We start from the raw sequence: 15,156 nt of genomic DNA on the forward strand, positions 1-15,156 counted from the left end.
TAATGTCTAAGATCTTTGAAGTTGTGACTTTACCAGGAAAATCATAATCTCCAAACCTTTATTCATAATGGGTATGACTTCCAGGGGGAACTGAATACCTGCTGTGCTAATTATTTCAATTATAAGCCACTACTAAAACATGTAATGGATTTTCTCTGCCTCTACAGGTAAAAAGCATGACATTACGGAGCTTAACTCTGATGCTGTGAACTTGATCTCCCATGCAACACAGGAGAGATTACGAGGCCTTCTAGAGAAACTAACTGCAATTGCTCAGCATCGAATGACTATTTACAAGGTAAAGGAATCATTAGGGAAATACAGACTGTCACCTCCTGAGCAATAGTAAAGGTCGTTTCATGGACAAGGCTCCATATCTGCATGTATTTTTAGAATAGTTGAGAAATATATTTCATGTTAGTAGGAAAGCAGTTTCCTTAATTGTTTTACTTAGATGTGCTTGAATAGTAAATCAAATTAAAATTGGTTTTAAGTAGTGTCCAGAGTAAGTTTATTGTTGTACTTTGGAACATGCACCTATTTTACCTGAGGCTCCTTCCTCCTCAAGGCTTAATTAGGAAGAAGGTTGTGTTAGGATAGAATACTGGTTACTGTGTTCTCTTTGGTGGTCTGGACTCTGCTAGCGACCATATGCGTTTTAGTTAGTTACATGGTAACAGTGAGTGCTGACCCTGGTGTCATGCGTTGCTGTTCTTAGCTGCTATTAGGAAAAGCTCAATGCAAGAAGAGCCTGTCTAGGTGTAACAAGTAACTTACCAAGATAAAAGATAATACACTTACTGTATTTGAATTGTAGTTTTTATTGCTTTTCGGTCTTTAGGGTAAGATCAGTTGTGAACTGAAATTTCAGAGGTGGGCAGATACCCTGAATGATTATGGAATTTAAGAAAAGATAGTGGAATGAAAAGGAATAACACTTTTTTTTAATTAAAAAGTACTGAGGGCTAGATTTCCGGCATATCGGTGAACAGGTAACTTCATGAGATTTTAAGTTTGCCAAATCTTCAAAGCCACACAGACTAAAGGAAATTCAGTATCTGCCACTGCCTCCTTAGTAGACTTGCAGGGGAAATCGTCTTACTTCCTCATGTAGCATTGCAGAAGACCTATAGTGAGTGGTCAAGGTTTTTACTTGAAAATTCTTTGTGACAATTTGTTAGACTGACTTAAAAAAAAAAAAAAACAAAACAAAACAGAATAAGCACCAGACAAAGCTGTGGGAAACAAAGCATCAGTATTTCATTTTACAGAGTCTAGGAATCTGCCCATTTTTGTAGGTTATCCATCTATCAGTTCAGTCGGTGTTAGTTAACTGCACTTGTGTGTTTTGATTCTTGCCTGTATCTTCCCCTTTCTCTTTTGTTATTCTAGCTAATGTTTCCCTACTTTCTTAGTCATGACAGAGAACCAGAACATTTCCATTTCACTGACTTTGCTTGTGTGCTCTGAATTTTATTTATCTCTGTTCTGGTCTGTATGGTTTCCTTTGTTCTATCAGCTTTAGGTTTACTTTGCTCCTTTTTTTTTTTTTTAATTACATAGGAGGTGAAATAAAGATGTTCGTTTGGGATTGTTCTCTTCTGGGTAGACAGTTACCACTATGGATCTCTACACGTATGAGATCACTGTATTTCATATCCTTGGAGTGTTGTCTTTTATTCTGTCTGTCTGTTTATTGTTTTGGTTTGGTTTCTTTCCCCTTTGACTCACTAGATCAGACTAGTTGAGTATGTGTTGTTAAATTTACACATTTTTTTTGTGAAATTTTCAGGACTTTTTTTTTCAGTACTTTTTTTTAACTTCACTCTTCACTTCTTTGTGATAATAGAAGAAACTTCATATGATTGAAATTATTTCAATTCATTAAGGCTTCTTTTATAACCTAATATAACCTAACATGGTGTTTCCTAGAGAATGTCCCACATGTGTTGAATAGAATATATATTTTTTGATCTTGCGTGTAATATTGATACATGATTATTATCTAGCTGGTTTTAAATGTTGCCATCTGTTTTTTGTTGACAGTCTACATGTAGTCTGGTATTGAAACATGGGGTTTGGTTCAGTAATAGAAGATGTATACATGAGGCTCTGGGTTCAATCTTTGATGCCAATCAAAAAGTTGTAACTAGGTTTGCTTTGCATTTGAGGCCTTTATTGTTGGGTTTATATAACTTTTATCCTATTTCTGTTACTAAAACAAATGCTGAAGCGTTTCTTTTGGCTCACAGACTGGGAGGCTGTAGTCCATGGGGGGCTAGACTCGTTGCTGTTGGTTCCATGGCAAGGATTCATGGCAGTAGCATTTCTGGTGAAGCAAAGCTATTGAGCTCAAGGCATTCAGGAAGTAAAAGAGAAGAAGAAGGGAGGCTGTGTCCTCATATTTCCTAGGGTCTGTTCTACCTCCTTCCATTAGCACATTGGCTTGTGACCAAGTAGGCAGCAGGTGGGCCATCGAGTAATACAGTCTTCTTAACCCTTCTGTTAATATGCATCCTCTCATTCTTCCTCCTCGTCTCCAGTTAACTCCCTATGTGACCCAAATAGGTCTTGGGCTCCTGCATTCAAAAGACCTCTTGCCTTGGCCTCCAGAGTACCTAGTGTTACTATAATCTGTCCTTTGTTGTTGACCCTGAGATACCTCTTTAACATTAGTACAAGAACATAAAACAATCCAACGTCTTCTTTTGAAAGTAGGCGCTTTCTCACACACAATATCGTGATTAAAGTTTCCCTCCCTTCACTCCTTCCAGTTCCTCCCCTCCTCCCTTCCCATATGGATTCATTCCCCTTCTATTTCTCATTAGAAAAAAAAAATCAGGCTTCTAAGAGACTATAATAAAACATAATAAGATAAAACAAACTACCACATCAGAACTGGACAAGACAAACAGAAGAAAAAGAGCTTACGAGTTACTAGCCTGTTCAGGGACTCCAGCTCTCTTTGTACAGCCCTTACAACTCCAAGACCCTTCCTGACTGACTCTTACACATCACTAAGCTCCGCTGTCAACACGAGATCCATCTTTGGCCTGCTCTGAACCACAACTTCTACGTGTTAACCCCCGGGAAATACTTCCAAAAGACTTCAGTTGAGCGTGCCGTTCACAGCTCTGTTGTATAGCCCTCAGGTAGCATTTTTCTGTTTTATCAAGAGCATGTGTTACTATATTTGATAGCTCTAAGAAAATGGGTAGTGTTTACCCCACCTGGAAGACCTTAATCATTTAACTTACGGATCCTTTAACTTTAATTGTATAAGTGACTCTCAACCTTTCAAATGGTGTGACCCTTTAATACAGTTTCTCAACAGTAAAACTATATTCTTGCTACTTCATAACTGATTTTACTAGTTATGAATCATAATGCAAATACTAGATATGTTGAATATCTGATATAAGGCCCTTGTAAGGGGCTGTAACACACAGGTTGAGAAGCACTGTATTATACAGTTACTACTATTATTGATTTATCCTATACATTCTCCTACATTCATTCTTTAGCAAAGCTAGAATTACTGTCTGTATATTATATAGAAAGACAAATATTCTCCTTTTTTTTTTGGTTCTTTTTTTCGGAGCTGGGGACCGAACCCAGGGCCTTGCGCTTCCTAGTCAAGCGCTCTACCACTGAGCTAAATCCCCAGCCCCTAATATTCTCCTTCTTTAAGCAGAAATAACCACTTAATTACAAATTCAAGTTTACTTCAGAATTACAACTATCTTAGGTGGGATTCACCTGATGGTGCTAATATAACTTGAGTCTGGGTGTCTAGTGGTGTTCATTCTTTTGGTACATGAAGACTGCGTTAGAAACAGGAAGGGCTTGATGATATTAGGCATATCTGTTACAATGGTAGTCGGGCTTTAGGAGTTAGGGAAAAGCATTTATTTGCAATAACTGGAAGAGAAGGGGAAATTATGCCACAGACTGTTGTATCCAAAATGGTAAAGAAAACAGCATGCAGATGTGATACGGTTAAAGTTTAGAATGCTTGTGCATCTTTTTAATTTAGTGCTTATTGTCCCCTCTAAATTAAATTTCTGTCTGTAAAATGTCTCCAGAGTTTCTGAACATAGAAGTGGTAAAGATGAGGTATTTAAGAAAATTGTTATTGTACTTAACCTCTATGCATGGCCTACAATGCATCCCACATTTTATCTTGTATTATTTAACTTTAAAGACCATGGGGGATTCTTGTATTAAGCTTGAAGTAAAATAAGTAGCAACTACTACATCCTTCTTCCTTAAACCATGTAATACTCTTTTGATCTAGTTAAATACCAACAATAAAAATTTAATTTAAAAAGAATCTTGGGCATATGAAGTCTCTTAGTCTGAGTGAACTGAAGCAGCCGGAAGCTTGAGGATAGAGTGGCTCAAGCCAGGCGCTCATGTTGAGCTCAGTGTTTCCAGTGTGGCTGTGAGAGCCTCCCCCAGGGGAGGTGTTGACTGCTGAGAACAAGTAGAGGGGCGTGCAGATTGGGAAAGACCTTTCCGCTGTGTCCCAGATGAACCACATACACGGATATTTGTATTGTAGAGGCAGCTACAGGTCATGGGTGAGGAAAACTAGAAAATAGTTCCATTTGAAAGCACTGATTTGTACTCTAGCATACTAGAATGAGTGAGACAGTTTGAATTTTGTCATCTTATAGAATACTTAAAATAAGACACTATAGGCTTCTTGTTACAGCTCTCATTTGTAAATGATATGCTTTCCCACTCCTTCTGAGTCCTAAGGCAGGATGATCCCAAGTCCCACGGCAGCCCAGTCTGTGTAGTGAGAATCTACTTATAAATAGATAAGTTATAAATAAAAATTGTATTAAGATTATTTTAAGTAATGTTTCGGTCTAAATTAGACTAAATTAAGGGAATCTTCAAACAAGGCCTTTATGATTTTAATGTTCGCCATTTTATCTTCTATTTGGATAGAAGTGTTTTAGTTTGTTAAGAGCAAGCCAATCTAACTAGTTTTTTTTTCCCTGTCATTTTCAGTGAGGTGATTGTTCCGTGCTTTTTATCTAAGGTTTAATTACTCATATTTATGCCTACTTAGGAAATAATGTGATAAGGGAGATTGAATTATAGGTAATAGTATATTCTACTGTGTTCTTTTTCCTATTGTTAGGGTCTGTTTGACTTAATTACTTTCACTGTCTCTAAAGAGGCTTGCTAATATAAATGCTTAGTCATCTCTCAAATTTTAAGGTCAATTAAAATTTCTGGCTTCTATTTTGTTTGCTTGTTTAACAGAATAAAAAACATTGTCTTCTGAAAAAGTTGGTTTCCTATGTGTGTTGCTCTCTTTGTATTGTTATGCCTTACGCAAAACCAGAATCATAAGACTTTCTCTCCCCCAGGGAAGTGAAAATTACATCTTGTCTACTGATACCAGATCACAGCTCAAATTTCTTGAAAAGCTGGATCAATTGGAGAAGCAGAGGAAGGATTTAGAAGAGAGAGAAATGTTACTGAAGGCAGCCAAGGTAAAGCCCCGTGTGATTTTTCTAGGGATGTGGTCTGACAGTGATCATAATTGATTTCATCATTGATTGACAGTGTTGCTTTTGCTCAGCCTTTAGATTTCTCCTGAATTTCCTAAAATGAACTTACTAATAAGGCGTTTCTCAACCAAGATGATGTGGTATGCCGTTTCAGTTTTTTAGTTAATGAGTCCTAATCTTTTGTCTCCTCCCTCATATTCTGGTGTGCCTGATCTCATTCCTATTCACCTGCCCCTAACCGCAGTTAGAATATTATACAAAAGTTAGACTTTTGAGACAATATTTGGTATGTACTAAGTTGAAGTTAACAAGAACACTTTTTAAAACACAAGAGGATTATAGTAACATTAAGAACAATTTGGAGCTCAGGGAAAAAAAAAAAAGAACAAGAACAATTTGGAATATATGGAACTCACATAAATTTGTGGAAAAGGAATTGGAGAGGGGGAGTAGGAGCGGGGGAGACAGGTGGAGCAGTAGACCTGTATTCTTCCTTTAAGCTGTTTTGTAGGACGAGTAATACCTGGGTACCACATAAAAGTTCAGTCCACTCCAGTTTTATGCTTCATACCTCCAGTCTTCTTCATAGAAGTTGAAGCTTGCAAGAAATTATGAAGGCTGACCACCAAAGTCTTAGATTTTGTTTTGAGGACCTTACTTTTAATTTCTCATATTGCTGAAAGTTTTTTTTCTCAGCCACATACTAATATCTTCTTTATTTTTGAAACAGCGTCTCACTGTGTAGCCCTGGCTTACCTGGAACCTTCTGTCTATACTAGGTTGGCCTTGAACTCTTAGAGACTGGTATCCCTCTTCCTCCTGAGTGCTGACATTAAAAACATGCACCATCACAGCCAGCCCACCAACTGTTATTTTCTGTTTTCAGTCTGTCCTGGGATGAGGCAGGGTCTGTGTAGTATGTAGCTCAGGCTGCTTTGAATTCACTGTCATGTCACCATCTCTGAAGTGCTAGGATATGCAGGGGTCAGTCCTGATACTTGGCTCTGATTGCTTCTTTGATTTATTTTGAAACAATTTTAAACTAATATTATCAAACTATACATTTTTGCCCCTTTTTAAAGATTCCCTCATATCCTCACATTTTCTTGCATTTATTCCATCTCTACTCCTTTCCCTACTCTTTGTATGTAACACACACACACACACACACGCACACACACACACACACACACACACGATTAGTCAGTATGTGTATATGTGTATAATATGTACCCTCCATCTTAGTTAAGAAGGATTTTTTTTTAGTATATTTACAGTTACGTAGCTGTCTATACTATACAATTCAGAGAATCTCTGGAGAGCAGTCCTGAGGCATATTGGCCTACTACTTTAAAACAATCTAGTGTGTGTGTGAAAGGTTGTTGGTAGTATAACACTGCTGCCCATTGCAAGAGATACCTATTCAAAGTTCATCAACCATCTTACTTGTCTTTTTTCTTCTTCAGGTTCCATTTTTCTTTTCAGAAATAAGTATTTCGTTCAGTAGTTTCATCCTGTAGGTGGGAGACACTTCTGAACGCCGACTTTGTTCCTCATTGTGTCTTTATTACTCACTGAGGATGTCCTACTTTTTGTCATTATGTATTCCAGAGCCAACCTTTACTGTTCTTGCCTCCGTCCTGGAATCAACCATTTCTATGAGAAATTCTTCTATGTTTTACTTGAAGATGCTGGTCAGAAACCAGTATAAGAGCACATGCTATGTTCATTGCTTAACAGTGTCATTAAATATAGGATGTATTAGTGGATAGCTCTAGGAAATATTTGTATGATGGCTCTGTATATACTCGTGTATAAGTGTCTACAATGTTTTCTGTATCTTTATATGTATTATAAAATCATGAGTTCACATGTTGCCTCTAACTTTAATCCTGTACCTCACTTTTTATACCCATAACCTATCCTCTATATTAAAATCTTTCTCTTGCTTGAAAGATTTCTCAGGGAATAAGAGCATTGCTGCCAGCCTGATGACCTGAGTTTGATCCCTGGGTTCTACACGTTGATAGGAGAGACCCGACTCCCATAAGTTGTTCTCTGACTTGTACACTTAATTGTTCAACGGTCTTCAAGTGTATACACATCGTTCATTTATTCATATTCTCTTCCTCTCTTTTCCAAATAATTGCAGAATCATTTTCTTCTGGATCAGTTTGTCTCTGTTACTATCCTTGGAACATCTCACTTATATTCTCAATCAGTGTATGTCTTTGATTAGTAAAGTTAATATGTCACCAGCTTGGGTGATTGACTGCCTAGTACTATTTACTTCAGATCCATTTTATTGGCCGTGCTCCTTGCCATGACTTCCAGTGGCTTATGTCTCACTGAGACATCTCAAAGCACAAGGATGTAAGCATCCTAGCATGGCATTGCTCTGTTGTCTCAGCCCCAGCACGACCACTGTGCTGGGAAGGGCAGGGAGATGGGACAGGGAAGGACTCCTTCTTGAACTTGAAATATTATAAGCAAGAACTTAGCTATTGTTACAAGACAGTTTACTGGTTCTTTATTTCTAATTACTGTGCAATAAATAGCATTATAAACTATTGAATACTAGTCTAAATATTCTTCTACCCCTTATCTAGCCCCCCCACAAATCTGGTTGACTTGCAAAATGGAATGCTAATCAATTTGTCATTGTCATCTTTGCTGTTCTAAGCTCCTACCCTCATTCTCTGCGTCAACCTCTGTTCATGGCAGTTGCTTGAGAGTAGTCTAGCCATGATGTGGCCTCTGTGCCTTCAGTCATAGCTCTGTGTAGTAAATGCTCTGTATGCCTGGTTGAGCCTGCTAAAGGGTTGCTCCAGTGCTCTCTCATTCTTGTGCTCTCAATAGTAGTCTTCCTCCAATGGCTGACTGTTAAGACAACACTTGACTTCCTTTCTCTATCATACTTTCTGTATGCTTTAAACACATGGTCATCCTGTCAGTTAACATGCTTGCTATAATTTTAAGGCTTTGTTTACTGTTTCTTTTGTTAGACTGGTCTTCCTAATGTTTTGATGTGGTTTCCTGTTTCTTGTTATTCAGACTTCTACTCAAATGTTCCTCTCAGAGATAAATGTCTAACCCACCACCTAACTAAGGAAGACAACTACCACATTTCTCATGATCACTCTTATACCATTTGGTTTTTTTATAGCATGTATAAGTATCAGTAGTATCATTTTATTAAGTGCAGTATCAGACCTAAAACTCTAATAAAAATATTGGAGTGTGTTTCCTACTTGTACTTTCAGAAATTACTCTTTTCTGAAAGATTTGGTTAAAGGTTAGGTGAGTTCTTGATTTTAATAGTAGTTAAAATACCACATGCTTTTCCAAAATGTCTTCTAAGGATGATCCAGTGTTGTTTGTTTTCATTCCATTTGAGCCCAAACTTCTTTTCCTTTTCTTCTGTGCAGTCCAGTTTTCATTTTGCCATGTTCCAGCATGAGCAATGTCATGCCTTGACTAGACCTGACTGACGCTGTTAGCATCATTTCAGTGTGCCATTCCTCCAGGCTAACTGCAGCAGCAGCCAGATGACAAGGGGGAGGGGCGAGGGCTGGAGAGCAGCTAGCCTAGACCCAGGCATTGCCCCTGGAGCTAGGGTTTTCAATCACAGGAGAAATCATCATTTATTAAATATTTAATAGCAATGCTCGTGTTTAGATGATTTCTATTAAAATTTTCTTTTCCTTTGACAGAGCCGCTCCAATAAAGAAGATCCAGAACAGCTGAGATTAAAACAGAAAGCCAAAGAGGTAGGACTTTCAAGTTACTGCGCTGGTCTTTGTGTTTGAGGGAAGGTTGGCAGCCTCACTCTTGGCAATTAGGTCAGGGTTTATTTTACTGTTGCATAGCATTTGCAGAAGCCTTGGGGAAGGACAGGAACTGCTGAAGGCAAGGGCAGTGCTTCAAACGAGGTCAGTGAGCTATGTGCTCTCCTTTTAAAATTATTTTCAAGGCTTAGGCCTTTCTGGAAATGGCTTTTTGTAAACTGCAACCATATACTTGGAGGAATATAGTGTGGGATTAAAAGAAAGAAAAAAGAAACTTTTGAGATTTAGCATCTGGGACTGTACAATAGGCTACATTTTTCCAGGGTAATTGTTCGTTTTGTAAATCTGATACTGCTTATAATTCTTTGGCTGGGAGGCGGTACTGGGATTTAGTTTTAAATGGAAAATGCCTCTGGCTTTTAATTTTCTGGGCCCAGCAGTTTTCTGTTCTGGAATGGAGCCCTTGTTTCACACAGTTCATGTTTAGCTGCAGGGGTTTTAGTTTATAGCTTAGACTGGTTAAGCTTTTACTCCCAGAGGCCTCTGCATAGCAACTGTAGAAATCAACAAATAAGTTCATTTATGTCTGCAGCCTCCTCTCAGTAGCTGACTTTTTACATTTCCCAATATCCATTTCCTGACTTCTCTAGCCTCAGAGAAAAAAGCTCCACTAATTGGAGCTTATTTTAATTGAGCCTTAATATTGGATCTCACTGGAGTTGCCCCCAGAGCTACTGAGAACAGAATGAAATGAAGGTACCTAAGGTTGAAAGGGTGTGTGTGTGTGTGTGTGTGTGTGTGTGTGTGTGTGTGTGTGTGTATGTGTGTGTGTGTGTGTGAAATTTTTCACTTGACCTACAGATTCTTTTTCCTCCTGAATAACTCATCAAGCCGGCTCACATTCCTGGTTAAGGATCTGACAGCAGATGATAATAAAGACAATTGAGGTGTGAGATGTGTGATATGGAGCTGAAAAAATCGGTTTCTATAGTTACTTGACTGATTTCATGCAATTTTTAAGGATCTTTGTGCTAAATCAGAGTGATTTCCTGAGCAACCTTTTCCTTAGCTGTGCCTTTTGAACTATGAAATGTGTTGTCTTCAGCATTGCAGCACTGACACCTGGGTGCCAGCAGCAGGTTATTTATTAATGTTCTAAGGCTTTTATTGTTTGGATTAATGTAGGAGCTGAGGCAAAACACATGGAAATTAGTAAGATTCTTAGAATCAATGTGTATTTTCTGTAGCATAGAGAAAGAAAGTACATGAACTCTGGGTAAAGGGGTATAATGATTAGGGCAAGAAAGGAGGAGCTTAAAGTGTTGGAACTGGAGTCACTTTAAGCAAATTGTTTCTTATTTTAAATTCCTTCCAGTGGAAATGTATCTAACTGAGAACCATGTCTACCGTTCTTTCTAAGCAAACCTAGATTAATGATAGGTAGGTGTAGCTAGGCCACTTGTCATTGCTGTGAGCCCTGGCTATCTCTTCTTGGACACTTCTATCTTGGGAAGTTAATTATCTTACCCTGTGTGTTGTTGCTTCATAAACATGGGTATTTAGGTTTTTCCCCCCTCCTTCAGCTTTGAAAGAGGTGACTTTGTTATATGAAGTCAGTATGTAGACAGCAATCCTCAGACAGCACTGTAGGGCAAGGCGCAGCCTCTTTACTGAAGTGAAGAACAGACCTGCTTCTTATTCCTTCCTTTGCTCTCTATTTACTGTTTCTTTTCTAAGTAAGGTTAAAAGAAATGTAATTTCCTTCTAGACTGTTTTAAAGTCTTCTACAGTAAATCTACTGTGATCAAAAGGAATCAAATTTCTTAGCCTGGGTTGAAGAAGAGCTGTTCTACAGAAGGGCTCCTTCTGGCCCTTTCAAGGCCACACATATGGGTATTTTGATTATAGAAATATCCCTACTTTACTCTGGAGCTGAAATATTCTCTTATAAAGTAATTTATGAAGGCATACACTTGTAGAAGCTGTAATGCTGTGGTTTGTTATTTTGGTATTAACGAGGGAGTTTTCTTGACTTCATTGGCAGATTAGTGCTGTTTTGTAGTCAGTGCTCTGTTAGGACAGCTTTATTCCCTTTGCACACTGCTCACAGGAAATGGACTAATGACAGCATTATAAATATGGAATTACAAAAGAACTGCTTAGAGAAGTGATAAGCTTTGTTTATGCTTGAAGATGTTTCAGCAAGGGTGTCCATCAGGCTTCAAGTCATGCCTACATCTAGACTCTAATTGTTAATGACTACAGTGTTGATATTGATAGTTTTCCTATGGTTTTCCTTTTTCCCCCCTAAAATAGTTTTAGAGACTTCATATTTTTATGTTTAGTTTATGTGACAATCTGTTAAATTCACAGGTTTTTATGAAGGTTTGTAGTGATCGCTTTTATTCGTCTATTGACTTCTTCAAGTGATGCTGTTCTCATCTGGCTGCCTTTGGGTTTGCCTGCAGCCTCGTCTCAGCCCATTGCAATGGCTCCTGCTGCACACTGTTGGCATTGACCTGACAGGTTATCCATTTGGAAACCTAACTGCTGTCTAGCAAAATGTCTGGGGCCATCCATGGAATTCGGACATTTTTTTCTTAAACTTTAAGGGTATCTTTTCAATTTTAGTGTAGAGTGGTTTTGTTTGTGTGTTTGTTTTAGATTGTTGTTGTTTCTCTCTCTAAAAACAATTTTCACTGCTACAATTTAGGTATTAATAGATATTTTTTCTAAAATATAAATGGTGATTTGCTTCCATTTTATCCTGATTTGTGAAGCTTTAAAGTATATTAGCAATTGTCAGAATCTAATTCCAAATAAACAGGCTTCATACAGCTGCAGACTTGTCTGAAATGTGTTTGTATGTTGTCGATTAACATTTATCTTGCCCTTAGTGTTTTCCCTTAGTACATCACTCCAAATTCTGCAGAGCAAGCCATCTGACCTTAAAGTTCAAACATCCTGATTTCTTAAAGAGTTTTTAAAATATATTTTATAACCCTTATAACCATTTGGATTTCTTTTTTTGTCCTTTGAGAAATATGAGTTCTGTAAATCTGTGCAGTGTGTAACAAAAAATTCATTCATTTTCTTTTTAACACTTGAAGGCATTCTCAGTTTCATTTTATATCAGACAATAAAGGGGAAGAAAAGAACTACAATCATGTATGTGCTAGAACATTGACTTTGCATAGCAACCTGTGGGGAAGTGATTAAAATGCATGACAAATTAGAAACATATACTCTGAAATAGGATTGTTTTTCTAAATAGATTATGAAACTGAAAACTCAGGGTACAACTCTCCACAGACCATTATTGTATAATTAATAGAATACTGCACATAAGGCCTCATTTCTGAATAGAAAGTATACTTTGTTATTTGGTCCTTTGCCATTGTTACTTTTTGTTTTCCTTCTTTGAGGCAGGGTTTCACTGTTCGCCCTGCTGCTTTGGTGCACTCTGTGTATAGCAGGATGACTTCGATCATGGAGATACTTCTGTCTCTGCCTCCCAAATTCTGAGTTAAAGGTTTAGATCACTACTGCACCTGGGAGAACATTGTTTTGTTTTCTTCTGTTTGTTTGAGACAGGGTCTCCTCATGTAGCCCTGGAACTTTCTGTGTACACCTGTTTGTTCTGACCTCAAACCCACAGAGGTCCGCCTGCTTCTGCCTCCTGAGTGCTGGGATCGAAAGAGTGTACCACTATGTCCAGCACATCTGCATGATTCTTACATGTTTCCAGATTTAGCTGCTAGCCTGAGATGCAGCAGCCACAGCCCTCAATAGATCACAGCCTGTCTGCCTACCCTGAGTGAATACTCCAGGTTTAGTCTTTGATGGCACTAGTCTCTTCTTAATCACTACTAACATCTCAGTTCCTAATGCCCAACATCAGTTGTCCTAGTAGAGTAAGGTTTCACTAGTGGTGCTGTCTCTTGTTAACCATGGCTGATTCTTCAGCCCCGGGTCACCAGAACTCACATAGATGATCTCAGCAGCGTCTTTGTTTCCCTCTGAAACTTCACAATCGAGGCCTCCATCACCCTCATTGCTCTTTGTGTTCTTGTCTTCAAAGCTCCCACAACAGCCCATTAAGCCCCTGGTTTTCCTTGACTTTTCCAGCCAGAAATTCTAAAGTCCTTTCACAATCTTCCCCAAAACACATGACCAGATCTGTCATACAATACATCATGACCTGGTACCAATTTCTGTTTTAGCTTGAGTTTTCAATTGCTGTGATTAAGGCCATGACCAGAAGCAGCAGCTTGGGGAAGAAAGGGTTTATTTAAGCTGATGATTTGGAATTCAGGAGTCACCCCACAAACTGCACCAAACTCAGTCACACAGGGATGGTTTATTTAAGACACATCCTAAGAGTGATCAATCAGGGCCATAGATCAGAATTCAGAGTCTGAGACTATGACCCCGAACCTTTTTATATGTCAGCTTATTAAGGCTAAAACAACAAAACCGCAATGAATTCATACACAGGTGCTAGAAGTGCTGCTGCCTGGTAGTCAGCTCTGACTCAAGCCACTTTAGACTGTTACACTTTAACAGTTCATATTGACCTTTAGATAGGTTGCAACCCATAAGAACAACAATGCTAACCAACCAGAGCTCCCAGGGACTAAACCACTACCCAAAGACTATACATGGACTGACCCATGGTTCCAGTTGCATATGTAGCAGAGGATGGCCTTGTTGGGCACCAGTGGAAGGAGAAGCCCTTGGTCCTGCCAAGGTTGGACCCTCAGTGCAGGGGAATGTGGGGGGCGGTGGTAAGAGGGGGTAGATGGGGGGGGGCACCCTTATGGGGGGGAATGGGGAAGGGATGGGGGCTTATGGACAGGAAACCAGGAAAGGGAATAACATTTGAAATGTAAATAAAAAAGTATATCCAATTAAAAAAAGAATAATAATAAGAAGAAACCTGTAGTCAACATGACCCTGCTCTGAGTCAAGTTACTTTTCAGTGACAGTGACTGACAGACATATTACAGCAACAGTATGAAATAGCTGGCAGACATGGAACAAAATGGCTTCAGCTATGCTAGCAGGAGGCAGGCATCAACATTTATACATGCCAATCACGGTCCATCGAGAAGGGAATTTGAGATAAGAATTCAAACCAGAACACTAGATGTTGGAACTGAAGCAAAGGATATGGAGGATGGCTCCACACTGACTTGCTTAGCCTGCTTTTTTATAGTATAGCATCCAGGACCACCAGCCCAGGACCCACCACATCAATATTAGTTAAGGAAATGCCCCACAGGCCAGTCTGGTAAAGGCATGTTCTCAGCTGAGAGTTTTTCCTTCCAATATGACTCCAGCTTGTTTCAAGTTGACATAAAACTAGCCTTTGATTTTTCTCAAATGTGTCTGTCACAGATCAGAAGATTTTAATTTCAGTGAAGACCAGTTTGTTAGTGCTTTTGTGAATAAATATGTCACATCTTAGAAATCTTTGCTAGACTCCCAACTCATGAAGATTTTCTTTTGTGCTTTTTATAGAAGTTTATGTTTCTATACCTTGAGTTTATTTTTGTATATAACATTTGAAGTTTAGGTCCAGATTGGATGTTTTCAAGCTTTATTTTATACATGGATGTTCACTTTCTCCTCCCTTTCTTCCTTACTTCCCTCCCTCCCTTCCTGTTTTTCAAATTAGAGCTTTTCTGTATAACCCTGGTTATCCTGGAACTCTGTGGATCACTGTAGCCTTGGACTGAGAGATCCACCCAACTGTGCTTCCCAAATGCTATATTCAAAATGTGAACTACCACTGCCTATTTTTCCATTCCCTTTCTTTTTTTTTTCAATAGACA

General features: G+C 38.6%; 1 protein-coding gene across 4 annotated transcripts in view; it reads left to right on the plus strand.

Moving 5' to 3' along the window:
• The window catches only part of Taf4b (TATA-box binding protein associated factor 4b), a 133,672-nt gene that overhangs the window by 56,140 nt on the left and 62,376 nt on the right, over positions 1-15,156 (plus strand). For all 4 annotated transcript variants that reach the window (XM_039097304.2, XM_008771990.4, NM_001426974.1 and 1 more), the window contains 3 exons: positions 168-298; positions 5,388-5,513; positions 9,245-9,301. In XM_039097304.2, the coding sequence (XP_038953232.1) occupies positions 168-298; positions 5,388-5,513; positions 9,245-9,301 (314 nt within the window). The remainder of the gene's footprint in view (positions 1-167; positions 299-5,387; positions 5,514-9,244; positions 9,302-15,156) is intronic.

Source organism: Rattus norvegicus, chromosome 18 (genome assembly GCF_036323735.1).
Source record: "Rattus norvegicus strain BN/NHsdMcwi chromosome 18, GRCr8, whole genome shotgun sequence".
In the NCBI taxonomy this organism is placed as follows: domain Eukaryota; kingdom Metazoa; phylum Chordata; class Mammalia; order Rodentia; family Muridae; genus Rattus; species Rattus norvegicus.